Genomic DNA, 14,685 nt, shown 5'->3' on the forward strand with positions numbered 1-14,685 from the left:
GAAACGGCATCAATTAAGTTTTGAAGGTCAATTAATTTCCATTATAAGAAACTCTATTAAGACAGCTAACAACCTAAGATAAGAGGCTGAAGGCAATAACACTCAGAGCTATTACCCTGCCACATGGTTTTTTAAAAACAAAGCTTTCCAGCAATGCAGAACTCTTATTTTTCTGTCAACCGGCCCCTATTCTACTGGAGGCCACTATTTTTAAATAATATGCCCTGTGTTAAATTGTGACTGCTTGCAAGTACAACCCTATCCAATCACTTAACGCAGAACTACATTTTGCACAATAATGGATATTCTAATTCCCTTTTGACACATATTTCTGCACTTTGAGCACATGCAATTGCAAGGTATTATCTCAAATCAACCAACATATTCAACTGGACTTCCAAATTATCTGCCTTTGAAGGTGACTTATATCAAAAATATTTTTCATTAAATGGTGCTGGCATTTTTTCCATACTGGGTGTTTTGCACTACATAGTTTGAAAGGATGCAGTATATGCTGTTTTAACACTGAACAGCTACTGGGTCAAAAATGAGATGCATCTGTCACAATGTTGCCCCAGAGAGCGTCATTTTAAATAATGGCATTCTGAACTGCACCAAGAGCAAACACATATCTGTGTGCAGGTATAAATATAAAAACACACTCAAACATGCAAAAACAGGAAAAAAAAGTGGCATGCTGAACAAGCTTACAAGCAAATACTTTTCTATTAAAAGACAAGTTGGTCAGCTCAGCTTATGCCTGGAGTACGATTAGAACCCCACTGCAAAACAATTACCAAGAAACTATTCAGTATTTGATGTCTGAAAAAGACACGACCACATGCAGACTCTGCCTCTTGTGTGAGCTGGCAAGTACATTTTACTGCTGATTTTCTATGAATAAACATATGCTAAGAACTGCCGAAACACACTGCTGGTTTTAAACATGCCTAATGTAGTATTAGAGGTTTGTTTCCAAAGCTGCCTGCCTTGTTTATCAGCTTCCTCCCTCCAGCTGGCAAAGAATACCACTGATAGCAACTCCCATCAGCTGTCTTGCATGCTATACTCATCTACAGGAGAGAGGTACTTCTAGCAGGAAATAAAACAAAAAACAACAAAAAAGAACAACATGGTTCTAGCAATTTAGAAAACAGTTGTACTTTACTCCTGTGGATCAATAATAACCATATAAATTATATGTCATCAAACTCATTTCATTATAAGTGTTACAGTGTACAGCACTTACTGAGCTTATAAAGCTAGAGTGCAATAACCAGGCTATTCTGTGCAACTGCCAGCATTCTTTCTCCATCTTTCATTTCTGAGACCCTCTAGTGTAATTGCTGCATAAATATCAGAAAATAAGATTATTTCTCCTTTCTTAAGTTTTAAACTGAAACGCTGTAATATGGTTCTCACAACTGCTATATAATCTGTAGGCAAATATATTTGATGGTTTCATTTAGTGCAGTTATTAGCATTGCATCAGAACAGATCTTCACCATTTAAAGGACAGTTTAGGCACTGCATTTCATTTGGAAGATAGAGATCAAACAAAAGAATTTTGATTACTATTTTTGAAAAAATACAATAGAAGAGAGTTGGATTGAATAAAAAAAATCCATGCTCTAGTGAGTCAAGATAAATAAGGTAAAAAGTGAATTTGATGTTAAAAGTTCTCTCAACTTAATCCATCTAAAATTCTCATTTAGATAAGAAATTTTTGTCATCGCATAGCTGTGGTTTAACAGATCCTTACATATTAATGATGAAAAGGATTAGTAGCACCCCAGTTTCAGGTGATCTGGCATGTTTTCGTTTTGGACAGAAGTAAAACGTCCATCACAGACTGACGGCAGAACTGCATAATTCAACACAATTTGTCACGACTCGCAGGCTTCGCTCAGGGATACAGGGGCTGCTGCAGGTCAGGATTCAAATGACTTGGCAGAGCCGTTAAGAAAAGCTTATGCAGCACTTGGCCGCATGATGCCTGGCTCCAACCAGTACAGTTGGTGTCTCCTTTCCGCGTGGTCTACCGTACAGAAGGGAGGAGATCCATAAAATTTCAGCCAATCTTTCCTACTTGGCTCACTTCACACTCGTGATGAATACAACTGGTGATTTACTTGTCCTACAGCATCTGGTGGAAACCTTCTCCAACAGAACTCATATTCACCAAGCATGTGATTCGCCTCTGTTATTTTTCATAAGCCTCAAATGAGGCGCCTAATCCGAGAGCGCTGTTTGAGTGCCCCCCGCGAGGGTCAGTGCTGCCGGACAGACCGGACACCTCTGCGGAGAGAGGGCAGTCTGCTCTCTGCACAGACCTGTCTCCTGCTCCTTCCAGGAGCCTAGATCCTCGCTCTCACCACCACCTACTTTTAGCTAAAGTTGCATATGAACCCCATCACAGCGCACACAAGCAGCAGTGATGTGCTACTGAAAAAAATGCAGGAGCAGGTCCAGCACGTGTAAAATTCAGGGAAAGATTACACCTACCTTGTTTGCTTCATAAACAGACCAGTCAATCAAGACCAAGATTGCTACGTTTTGCTCCAAAAAACTAATCTCAGAGACTTCTGAGCTAGAACAAAGTGCTAAATATTTAATGTAAGCAAAAACTAAAAGTAAAACAACTTGTCTGATTCTCCATTAAATTTAAAGCAGGGCAAGAGTGAGATGGCTGACGAAGCAGCATTTAATTCCTCGCTGTATCTAGACCAGAATACCCAGCCTAATTTACACAGACAGTCAGTCACAGTTCACATAATCACATACAGCAGAATATGACAGAGGAATTAAAGGACCAGGAAAGCATGCCTGAACTATGAGCTTCCTATTCTAAATGTATTAAATGCAGACATTCAATTCAGAAAAAGGCCAACCTGGTTGTTTCTTATTTTAAGCCAAAAATTTATTTCAAGCAGAAAATACAAGACGAATGATATAGCTTTTTTGATTACTTAAAAAATATATATATCAAATAGCCAATTTAAACTTAAGCTCCCACATGCTACAAAGATGCACTAGGAGAGATAGCCAAGAATATGTAATAAATTCTGGGATAGCAACTGATGAACAAATAAGGAATCATCTTATTGCATATGCTGGTCTTCTTTCCCCAGCTTCTTTTTGCAAACTGAATTGACACTTTAAGAATTTCAATTCACTGGTCTATATTGGCATTTGCCTCTAAATATTCATTTCTAGAAACAGGTGTGACGATTTGACATCCAGACCTGTGCTTTTATTCTGATGCAAAGCAAAACTTACTCCTGCGAAGTCAGTGTAGCTATGCTACTGCAATAGAACATAATTAAACACCTAGTCTAAACTCTAGTTTTACTAAAATCATGGGCTAACTGCTGCTCAAACGCAAGGGAGCTGGCATTTCTTGAAAAGTCTCATTTGGAAAATAAAATATTTAAAGCTGTATCTAATGAAAACTCACTTCTTGCTAATGCCTCATTTTATTATATTGCATTTAAAAATCAATCACCCTCAAGTTTAGAACCAAACTCATTTCTACATCCCCTTCACCTGCCCTCTCTTTCCCATTCCTTTCACATTATTTATTAACTGCATTTGTGTTGTCATATCTAAAAATAACAGATGGGCATTTTAGGAGAGGGAAATAATTTCTCCAAACCTGTGAATGGCACACCATGCTTTAGGGCATTCAAAAATGAGAAATAATCATAAGCAATCACAATACAGAACTTCTGCGGAAAAGATTGTAACAATACACTTGTTCTCATAAAATGACAGCAGATCATGTCAAGTTTTCTGTAACTTTTTTTGATGTTTCTTTCATTCTGAGGCTTTGCTTGCATTTGAGCTCAGGATGATTCAGAACCCGAAAGCCTCTTTTTGGGTTAGGGCTCTTAAAGTTACCCCAAAGCAACAGACAAAATGAAAAGACAGACCTCATTTTTCAGTTTAAACTAGTCATCCTTTATAACAGTTTGCTGTTATAAACCAACATGAACAGCAAAACCTAAACAGCTAATTTTTTTTTCTTCAGTTCAGCATTTTAATTGGATGTATTTTCCTGGAAAATTTTAAAATAAACTTATTGGTTAATAACTTGGATGCCTCACACAGAAGAACGTACATCTGAGATGTTACAAAGAACTGTCAATTTAAAAGGCTGGCATCTATAATAAGGATAAATCTGTAGTAAATCAAAAGACATTTTTCTGATGAGTCTTCAAGATTCATCACCTTAATACTCAAAAAGCACTATTAGAAACAGTGTTCTAAAAAGGGAGGTCAAAAAATGTCAGAAAAATCTATAGAAAGGACAGACACGTAGTTTCTGAGATCTCAGCACAAGAATAGGCAGAAGTTCAGGGCAACACTTCACGACGCAAGTGCCGGTGCACAGGCTGAGAGCTGGGTTCTCCTGGGCCCCCCAGAGCATGGGGGCAGCACGAGCAGAGCAGGATGCTTACAGAAATGAGTCCTTAGAAAGAGGATGCTAATGATCTGTTAATGCAATCACCAGAAAGAAAATCCCACATCTAACCACTATCACATTATTGTGGTTGATTAGTCAGAGGTGAGAAGAACGAAGGCAGAATCTGTTCTCCATATCCATAATTGGAGAGACAAGAAACAGCAGCCTTAAACTGTATCAACAGAGACTTCAACTAGAAAGATCTCCAATGGTAAGGGCAAGGAAGCACTGGGACAGGCTGCCTGGCGACACTGCAGAAACACCATTTTTATACGTTTTTAAAAACTGTCTTAGATAAACGTTTATCTGGAATGATGCTGCCTTGGGGCAATAAGACAGACTAGGTCAGGTTCCCTCCAGCCCACGTTTATATGATTCTACGAGCAAAGCTTCAGAAAGAAATAGGGCCCTTCTCTCCGTTCATCTGCAAAACTAGTAAGACTGGGATGTCCCCTGCTAGCAGTTAGCAAAGATTATGATCTAATAGGTCACCACATAAAAAGAGATCGGTCGGACTCAGGGACAAAGTTATGATTGCCACTGCTTTGATTACATCCTACACTACTGGAAAGCACTGGCACACCATAATCCTGGGCCTGATGAATAATCTATATACAGAGGTGGAGTGGAATGGAAGAGGGAAGATGGAGAAGTCTACTATGAACTTTGGAATATATTAGGAAGGCATTTATTAGCTATTAGAAGAAGAAAATCAGGGGCTTAGAAAACAGATTCCACAGGAAGGTGGAAAAGTTGTTTCATATACCATATACTAGATCTTTAATTTCTGAAAAATACTATTAACTCTTCAATTTCATTTAAGAGTGTGGAAAGTATTTTTCTACAAAGCTGCTAAGCAGGTAAAAGCAATGGTCCGTCCTCAAAGGACATCATCTTCTATTCTCCTTGCATGGTGAGGAGCCTATGCTCTGAGCATGCTAGGAAATAAAATGACACTTTCCCATGGCTTTAGCTACACTTATTTTAGACAAAGTTCTTGTATGTAAAGCCAGTAAGAGCTTCAAAATCTCAGAACAAACTTAAAATTTCTCTTTGCAGTCAGTAAGAAGAGCATTTAAAACCGCCACTCTTCCCTCCTGTTCCTTTCTTCTTCTATTAGCTAGAAAACCTGCAGATAGCAAGAAATACAGCCCAAACTTAAGCTCAGCTGAGCTCTTTGTAGTCTTCATTTTAGGTTGACCAAAATTGGGCAGCTGCCCTCATCCCGGGAGTGCTGAGAGGAGGCCTAATATCTGCCTAAGCACAGGCTACTTCACTTGAAAATTAGTTTACTGATAAAAGAGAAAGATGTATTTAGAAAAACCACACACAGTTCTTTTACTTATAATGGGAGAGCATGGAAATCCCACAGAAAGTTTGATCCCAAGATCTTAATGCTGTTTATGAGACTTTCTCGCTGGTACCTACACTGTCTGCTGCTAAAGGGAAGCTCTTTGTTGAGCCAAAGTATGCCAAGAAACCCCAAGAAAGTAATTCATGAAAGAGATCAGAAATCAATGCTGAAAAAAAATAACACTGCAAGTTGGAGCTCAGGCAATGAAGGGAAAAAGGTGTGGAAATAGCTGGTTCATATTACCCTGTAGGAGTAATGAGAGAGAATATAAAAATCATTTACTAGAGAGAGTGGCTCTGATATTGTTAAGTGAGAGATGACAAGTCATTGCTCTCTAAACTGAGTAGGCAAAATAAACTAATTTCAATCCTTAATGGTTTGAAAGCCTATTACCTCTTTAAAGCATGGATAAATCTTATCCTAAGCTATGAAATTCTTGCTCTCAAGTTGCAACAGCCAATCTGAAGATCAAATATTATTATTCAGAAGAGCAACAAAAACAGGACAACTCAAAGAACTGTCTCATGGAGGAAAACAGGATAACCAAATACACAGAGCATAGTGCATGGCTAAACAAAGATGAAATCTGAGACAAGAAAGATAGCTACAAGTATATAAAGAATGCAGCTGTGAAGGAGAGAAAGACATGGAAGAAGCTGAGGGGAAAAAGAGTATCAGTACTTAAGTATTAAGAAACCCTGCTGATGATCAAATTATTTATGGATAAGACATACAGTAGATGATGACAGTTCACTTGCTGGAATGCAAATACAGGCTGGCTGGCTGATACAGTTACAAAAAATTCTACAATGAACAACATGATGGACCACAAAAGATCTATACTTGCAGGATTCAGAAAAAACAAAGCACCTTGCTTCATTTTTATTTACAGTATGGTCATCTTGCATAAATCGCCACATCCCACTGCTACTTAAAACGTCATCTGCAAATCCAGAATAATCTTGTTTTGAATTTGGTAGTAACAACTATCAGTGGCCTCAAACTTGCTCTGAACATCCGTGTTTGCTGATCCTTGCTCAGCCATATAGAAACATGACAAAATGATCTCGGACATTGACTTCCAACTGTCTTAATATCTTAATGAAAGCTCAAAATAAATGGTTTTTTTGCTAAAATTCAGATTGCTTCATGATGAAAGGGCTTCCTATTCCATAAGCTTTCTAGGCTGCAGTGTTTTGCTTTGTTAGTGTTGCTAACTAACAAGGAAGGAAAACCCTCTAGAGGGTAGAGAGCCTATCTGAAGAAAAAGAAAAAAAACCCCAAAGGACTGTGTCACAGGTGTGACCTATCCTTGGCAGATTCAATGACAAGTACATTCCAAGAAAAGAAAGAAAGAAAAGAAAGAAAGAAAAGAAAGAAAGAAAAGAAAGAAAGAAAAGAAAGAAAGAAAAGAAAGAAAGAAAAGAAAGAAAGANGAAAAGAAAGAAAGAAAAGAAAGAAAGAAAAGAAAGAAAGAAAAGAAAGAAAGAAAAGAAAGAAAGAAAAGAAAGAAAGAAAAGAAAGAAAGAAAGACTGGCTATATATTAAGCCTGAAAGTGATAAATGTCAGATTAACCTCCCACCTCCCTGGCTCCCAAATTTTGAATAACCAGGTGTTTTGTGCTCGTGTTATCCAGCGGTTGGACCACTTGTTACTTTCTGAAACAAACGAGTGAACATATCTTCATCCACCACTAAGTGGTGCTGTTACCCTTGGAAAAGATCGTCTCCACATTCTCAAGTATGTGTTTGCAGAACAGGGGTTTTTTTAGCAGATGTACAGCTTTCTGTATTGTTTTTAATCAAAAAAATAAAATAAGAAGAGGGGATTATGCAAAAAAACAGTTTTAAAGTTGATTTAACTCTCAATAATCTTTACAGTAAAACTAGTTATTAAATTAGAGAACAAGTAACCCAGATTTTTGAGTGTTATTTAGATCAACTGCCCTAATCTAAGGCAAAACACTTATCAGGCAAGGACTATTTGGCAGTCCTCATGAAACGAGCTAACAGTGTCATTTAAGTTGTAGAGGCCAAGTCTGCACATAGCCCACAACTGCTCCGTAACTGGTGCACACTGGAACCACTTCCATGTGTCGCGGCAGCAGTTGTGCGTTCAGGGGCCCGAAAGCCAAGGCCACCTCCCGCCCCAGATGCATCCCAGCAGCTCGGAGAAGGCTGGGGCACCAAGTGAGAACAGCACGTGCTGCTGCCAACTCTATACATCACACAGGACATACGAAAAAGAAGAACAGGCTATTAAGCAGGACATGACGTTTACACGCCCAAAGCAGACTTCTGGAAAAAATAAATAAATAAAAAATAAAATTAAAAGCCTGCTGCAACGTCACAGGAAATCCAGCTATACCCAGCGGGGCTGGCTGAGGCACACACTGACGCTGTACCCAGAGGAACTCACACGGTGACAAGCAGGGCTGGAGACCTCCCTGACTAAAATAAACTATGCGAGGGAGAAAAGGAAACTCCAGGAAACAGTAACTAAATTGTGTTTTGTGTTCATACATCTCATAAATGAAAATAGAAACTTGACATTCAGAAAACAAAAGTATAAATTAAGCACTTTGCTTTCAGCCTTTTTAAATTCTCAGCCACTGGTGATCAGAAAAAAAAAACCTTCGTTTTGAGCACCTGAATCACTTTCTCCGCTATCAAAATGAAAAAAGCAGCTACTTTTAGGCAAAAAATCATAACATGCAAATCTATGACCTTTGCATACTTCAGTACTCTTACTGTGGCAGTGTTATGGCTCAGTAGATGAGGAGTAAAAATATTTTAAAAAAGCAACATAAACAGAAGTGAAATCAAGTTGCTGAGAAATAGACCAGAACGAAACTATATTAATGAAAGAGAGAGAAACATGGGGGTTTTTTTGGTGTTACAGTCCTTTTAAATGGATTTCAGGAAGCAAACAGGAAACTCTAGATGAAGTGCCTTCTCCCTTGCCGGGAGCCTGGGCAGCCCCAGCGTGGAAGCTGCAGCTCAGCACAGAGGAAGGGAAGGGAAGAGGCGGTCTGCGAAGCCCTTGCTCCATACAGTTTAGAGCCCTGCGGCCTGGCAAAGCGCGTTGTTTGTGCGGCCCTCAAGAGCTCTCCAGGAAGCCCTAGGAGTCCACGACTCCTCCTAGCTAGAGGTGACACAGGAGCCACCTTCTGCTTTTTTGCTGTGTGCATAGGAGACAACTCTCACACGGCCCCGCGCCCGGAGCCCCAGACCTGGATCCAGGAGAGCAGGGGAGACGTTGCAATTTTCTTGCTCTTCTGTTAGGTGACAGTGGCTAGTGCCACCTCTCCACCCTGCCTCGGTTTTCTCATTTCTACAAAGAGGATGAGGAAACTGTGCTTTTCACTGAAGAGCAATCAATATTCAGAACCAAAAGGGGTGTGCTGCAGCTCGGGATGTGCAGATGTCACAGCCCAGCTCTAACTTGTTCACTCCCCTGCTCACAGAAAAATAATGTGTCATAACCCATATAATAATGAGTCATAACCCAGCTATAACTTGTTTACTCCATGGCTCACAGAAAAATAAAGCAAGGAAGCCCGATTCTTACAGCACAGGGAAGGAATTTAAGTAGTGCAGTATGATACTCCTCTCTCCTGTATTTTAATCAGGACATAATAATTATTTTAGTAAGCCTTCATTTTTATTACTATGGAACAAAAGTTTTAGTGTGGTTCAGCAGCTCAAACTTTTTCAGCATTCAGGCACCCTTTAATCTTTTAAATCATTAAGGCTTACATGTATAAGAAGAAAAACATAACAACATTCCAGCTTACATTCTCTATGACAAACGTCCATTCTTTGTCTTCAAACTCTTCAGCATGGGGATCCTAGAAAAACAAGAATGGAGAACTTAAGTCTAAAAATAATCCAGGGTGCAAGAAATTGTAATTCAGCCAACATTTTCATATGAAAATCATACACGTTTTTACCCACTAAAGAGGTTACAAAAGAATACTTTAGCTAAGATGCAGGCTTCAATGGATGTCAATAGGTGACAAATAAGCTGGTGTAAAACTTTGAACGATGATTTAATATAGATTCCCACAAAGATGAGACTCATTCTGATATGGGCCTGTAATTCTATTTCTTTTCATCCAGGGAAAAAAAAATTTCAATTTAACTCTTAAGTTCCCCCTTCCAAACAAATACAACAAATCTGTGCCTTGCAGAAAACAGTGGAGGAAGCCACTGTTCCTACCAGGATTGAGAAAGCATCTACGGCTGGTATCAAACCCATCATCCCAGTCTCCTAATGACCAAATTTCATCAGCATGAGCAGAGATCCAGGGTCACGGCATCAGTAGAACACCTCATGTCACTATAAATTACTTCAATACCTGTCCCTGCTTCACCATGTTTCTATCAAATCGCATGCAAGGAACAAGAAACACTTTCACCTACAGGAAGATATACAATGAGTTTCAGATTTTTGGCATTCATTTCCAAATTAACGTGCTTTCAATGCAATGGTGCAGGCTGTATTGCGGCTGTCTGAAATTAAGGTAACAGTGGAGACATGAAGTCAGCCTCCTTATGCCTCTGCCAGGGATTCTTCTTCAAAAAACTCCCCCCTCCTCAGTAATTTATCACCCAATTCTAGTTCTGAACAACCGTCACAAAATAACTTCTACTCCTTCCCTTGCAAAACACTTTCGCACACTATGAGAACGTAGCTTTAGGCTTTCTTCCTGACATGAAGACTAATTTTGCTATACCTCAACTTTATCCTATTATTAAGATTTTTCTAATTAACAAACACATAACAAATAACAGCAAAAAAAGAAGTATTACTTTCTTTTTCCAGCACACAAAAAGTTGGAAAGTGCGTTCTTAAATAAACCTGTTTGAATTCTGACATTTCTAGGAGGACATCGTGCCGCAGACTGCACGCCAGCCTCCTCCAAAGCAGTCCGGCAGCAGAACCCAGCAGAGAGGCTTCGCTGTTCTGCCAGACCCCTGCAAAATGCTGGCTGCCTTGCAGAAACCGGGCCACTGGGCATCGACCACAGCAAATTCAGCAACATGTCGTACAATCAGTACCATCATGAGCTACATATTTAATAGCTACAACCATAGGTGTCACGTAAAATATGCATTAAAAATGTATTACCCCCAAAATGTGTTTTCAATTCAGAAACAGTATAAAAAGGTGTTACTAGACACGGGTGTCAAATTTTGATACATGACTTTTTATAATGATTAAAAACAATCCAAATATTTTACATACTGCAAATGAGTGTAAAAAACATATTGTACTGCTAGCCATAATGATATAAGGGCAACTAAGTACATACACAAATTATGTCTAGATATGGTCATGTTCCAATTAATGTATTTGTAAATATCAGATTATTTAATTATATAGTCATCACATTAATCAGCTTTGTAGAATTATGCATTGTGTAAATAAGGTGTATTGATACCTAGCTGTTTTGCTGTAGACCGGTTCTACACATATCATTTTCTGTATTCCAGCTATTAAATACTTATCATTTTTCCAGGAGTTAACCTGGGGCAATTACCTTTTTTATTTAATTGCTTCCTCTGATACAGCATAAAATGATATAATGAGATTTAATGAGATCATTAATCACTTTATGTTTTAATAAGCTACTCTTTAATAAGTGACTGAACTCTCTAATATCTCACTCAGCTCTATCTTTTGCACAACTCTCCCGAAAGCTAGTAATACGAGCTTGCAGATTTACCTAAAACTACCTGCAAAATCAGGGTATTGTTACATGGTATTTCATCCTGTGTAACAAACCAGACGACCTTTGTTTTATCCATGCGAGGCAATAATCGATAAAGAAAACTAAAGCTCTTCTATTAATGGCAATAATGCTGATTCATACCTCTGAAGGCTACAGAATCAGGTGCTTTGCTGTGTATTTCAGATAATCTGACAGAGCAAAACAGTATCGTATAACAAAAAGACTTCTTAATGTCAAGTGCATGCTAACGTGCTGTTAAAGTGAGTTGTTAACACTTCTGAAAAAATGAATTCCAGTATATTAACCGCAAACTCCCTACCAATTACCTAGAGAAAAAATAAAAATGAAAAGCTTCAGGTGCTTGTCTGAGTAATCCTCTAATGAGCAACCTTACCAAAAATTCACAGGGTATGGAATATGCTAAAATCTGGTCACTTTTGCATATATGGAGCATATTTCATATTTAAAGACAACTAAGTTTTTAAAAATTCTGCTTCTTATTTGTTAAGAGCTGCATTTCTTCTTAGCCTTTTAAAATGCCTCCAAAACAGAAAACCCTGAATAAGTTTATATACATGCACGTTCTGGTGCAACAGCCAGGTAAGCTGGCTTCACTCTTCTCGCTAACATGCTTTTATCAGAAGTCCAAGGAGCAGCACGCACAGCTCTATCTCTAGCTAATTTATACCCTCATTAGGTGGTCAGCATCAACAGATACTTCCACAATCACAGTTACAGCGTCGTTTCCGCTGCAACCTCCATTTCGCCCTTTGGGCTAACATGTCCATGGGTGGTCTCTTATAAAAAGTGATGTTTCCGTAAGTCTGGTTAATCCTTCAATTTATTTTGGACTTACAGAGGGTAAATACCAACACAAAATCTAACAACGTATACTCTCCTCCCTGCCTCATGGCTGGCCCGTACTCTCTCCCACATAAGACTCAAGTGGCCAATTTTGCAAGCTGTTACCCAAGGCCTGTATAGCTCACTACTTCTAGGAAAAAATGACAGTGCAATAGAAAGAAGAGCCCTAGTGGTAACAGTGAAAGCAGCCTTTGAAATTTTCAGCATATGGAAGTCCTCCTGATAACACAGCACACACAACCCCATCTCACCCGCAAGCACAGAAAACTATTCACTGAGCTTGAAAATAAACTGCCTTAAAATGTGCAGCTGCAAACACCTAAAACCAAGAGTTACTACAAACAGACCTCATTCGCCTCCTCCCTTCTGAAAGCAAATGATAACAAACACTACCTGGTGAGCAGCAGGAACAAACACAGCCTCTAATATTTTTCTCAGTCTGAAATCTCCTTGCACCATCATCGTATTATAACTTCACTGTAACACAAAAGGAACATGGGTTTGCAAGAGCCAAGCATTTTCCTGATAACGCTCATTCTCTTTACCCGAGCACTGCAGATACAAAACCACGCTCCTTAGCCAACATTCATTGTGGCTTTGCCTTGAATTGGAAACTGTGAGTACTTGGATAAATGGATTGAAAGACCTCTTGTTCCTCCTCATTTTACTATGTTTAAAAAAAAAAAAAAAATCCTTAATGACAGGACATCACCCTTCTCACTCACAGTTCGCCTACAGTGAGATCCCCCCCCTCAGCTAATCATTTCTCCAGCTCTCTTTCCAAGGTCAACAGAGTGCTTTGGTCCACCAGCTTAAACCTGGCCCATCAGCTCATGTTTTCCCAGTAACTCTGTTAACTGCCTCCTTGAGGCTCCCTGGCCCTCAACAAGCTCAGTCCTGCAACCTCTCTTCCTCCGTAACCCCAACCATCAGGTGCTTTCTCTGCAAGCCCGTTCTGCCCATCTGTCCACCAACTGCCAGAAAACAGAAAACTCTTCTGGATTAGTGCAAAGGAAACACAACAGGGGATTTGTGTCACATTTTCGTGCTCTCTGTTGAGCAATCTATCATCAGTCCATTCAGCAAAGATCTGCATCAAGACTAGACCTTTTCTACAGGATATAAAGTGGTTTCAAATGCCTGAAGACTACCATTTTCCCATAAGTTTAGGTTGTCATTAGAGCTATTTTTGTATCTCTAGGAATGGGAATGAAAGAAAGATATCAGTATAACAAAGGACTACTCCTTCCCCTAATCAGCAGCCAGGAGTGGGGAAAATCTTCAAACTGTTGGTGTCCTCAGAATCCTTTCTTCTTTCTTTCCCCATGCCTCCTCCCTAGACTTTCCCGGCTGTTGAAGCGTGTCTTTCAGTTATATTCCTTCATACCAGCCTTAATCTTTGGTCTTTCTTCTTGGGGAATAACTACTTAAGAACTGTCATACTGAATCAGATCAAGTGATTACTGAGTTCACGGTCTGTCCTCTGCCAGCGGCCAACAGCAGATGCTCTGGGTACTCCAGCATCTGTCCTCAGCATTTCTATTTAGCTCTTCGAAGTTGCAGAAGATTCAAAACTTGACCCAATTCTTGTCCCTTTCAATGCTGTTTGCAGAGATCTGATTAGTCTAGAAAAATCACATATCTCTGGTCAGCTTTTATTTCACTGAATTTCTGGAAAGCAGTGAGCTCCAGGCAAACTGGCAGACTTTTTACTCTCCATCACTGCACCATGCTACGGACAGCTCACACTTTCCTGTCCAGCATCTGAGCTAGAGGCAACAAGGCTCGATTTCTTTTTAATAGTTTCTATAATATAGTTTCTAAAATTAGCCCCCACACTAAGCCTGGAAGTTTTATTTAGTGTGAAAACATTTTTGTACTTTTCACATCCCTGATGTTATGATTTTTGTATCTGACACGCAGCATCTGGTCCACACAGCCGGTTTTCCTATTACGGAGTATCGCCCATAGTGTCACTCCTACACAGCAGCAAGTATGTTCTGAACCTGGATTTGTTCTTTGCTGCTAGGAAATGGCTTGACTGTCTCAAGGAAAAAAAAACTCAATGCATTGGCTATGCGGCAGTATAACGCTAGCGTATGCTACTCTATGGTAAGGTAAATTACACAGATTTGAGCATAGTGTATAATAAACCTATCGACTTCATGGTAAAAAAAACAAAAAACCAAAACCCCATGTACCGCAAGAATGTGAATCGGCTTTTGCCATGAGATAGATTTGGATGATTAGTACAAAGGAATTAC

The 14,685-nt window shown here is 39.3% G+C and overlaps 1 protein-coding gene across 6 annotated transcripts in view; it reads right to left on the reverse strand.

Annotated features, from left to right (window-relative positions):
- EHBP1 (EH domain binding protein 1) overlaps window positions 1-14,685 on the reverse strand; it is a 222,703-nt gene that overhangs the window by 159,465 nt on the left and 48,553 nt on the right. For all 6 annotated transcript variants that reach the window (XM_026080724.1, XM_026080728.1, XM_026080727.1 and 3 more), the window contains exon 5: window positions 9,617-9,670. In XM_026080724.1, coding sequence (XP_025936509.1) covers window positions 9,617-9,670 — 54 coding nt within the window. The remainder of the gene's footprint in view (window positions 1-9,616; window positions 9,671-14,685) is intronic.

This window comes from Apteryx rowi, unplaced genomic scaffold (assembly GCF_003343035.1).
Source record: "Apteryx rowi isolate R43461 unplaced genomic scaffold, aptRow1 scaffold_53, whole genome shotgun sequence".
NCBI lineage: Eukaryota > Metazoa > Chordata > Aves > Apterygiformes > Apterygidae > Apteryx > Apteryx rowi.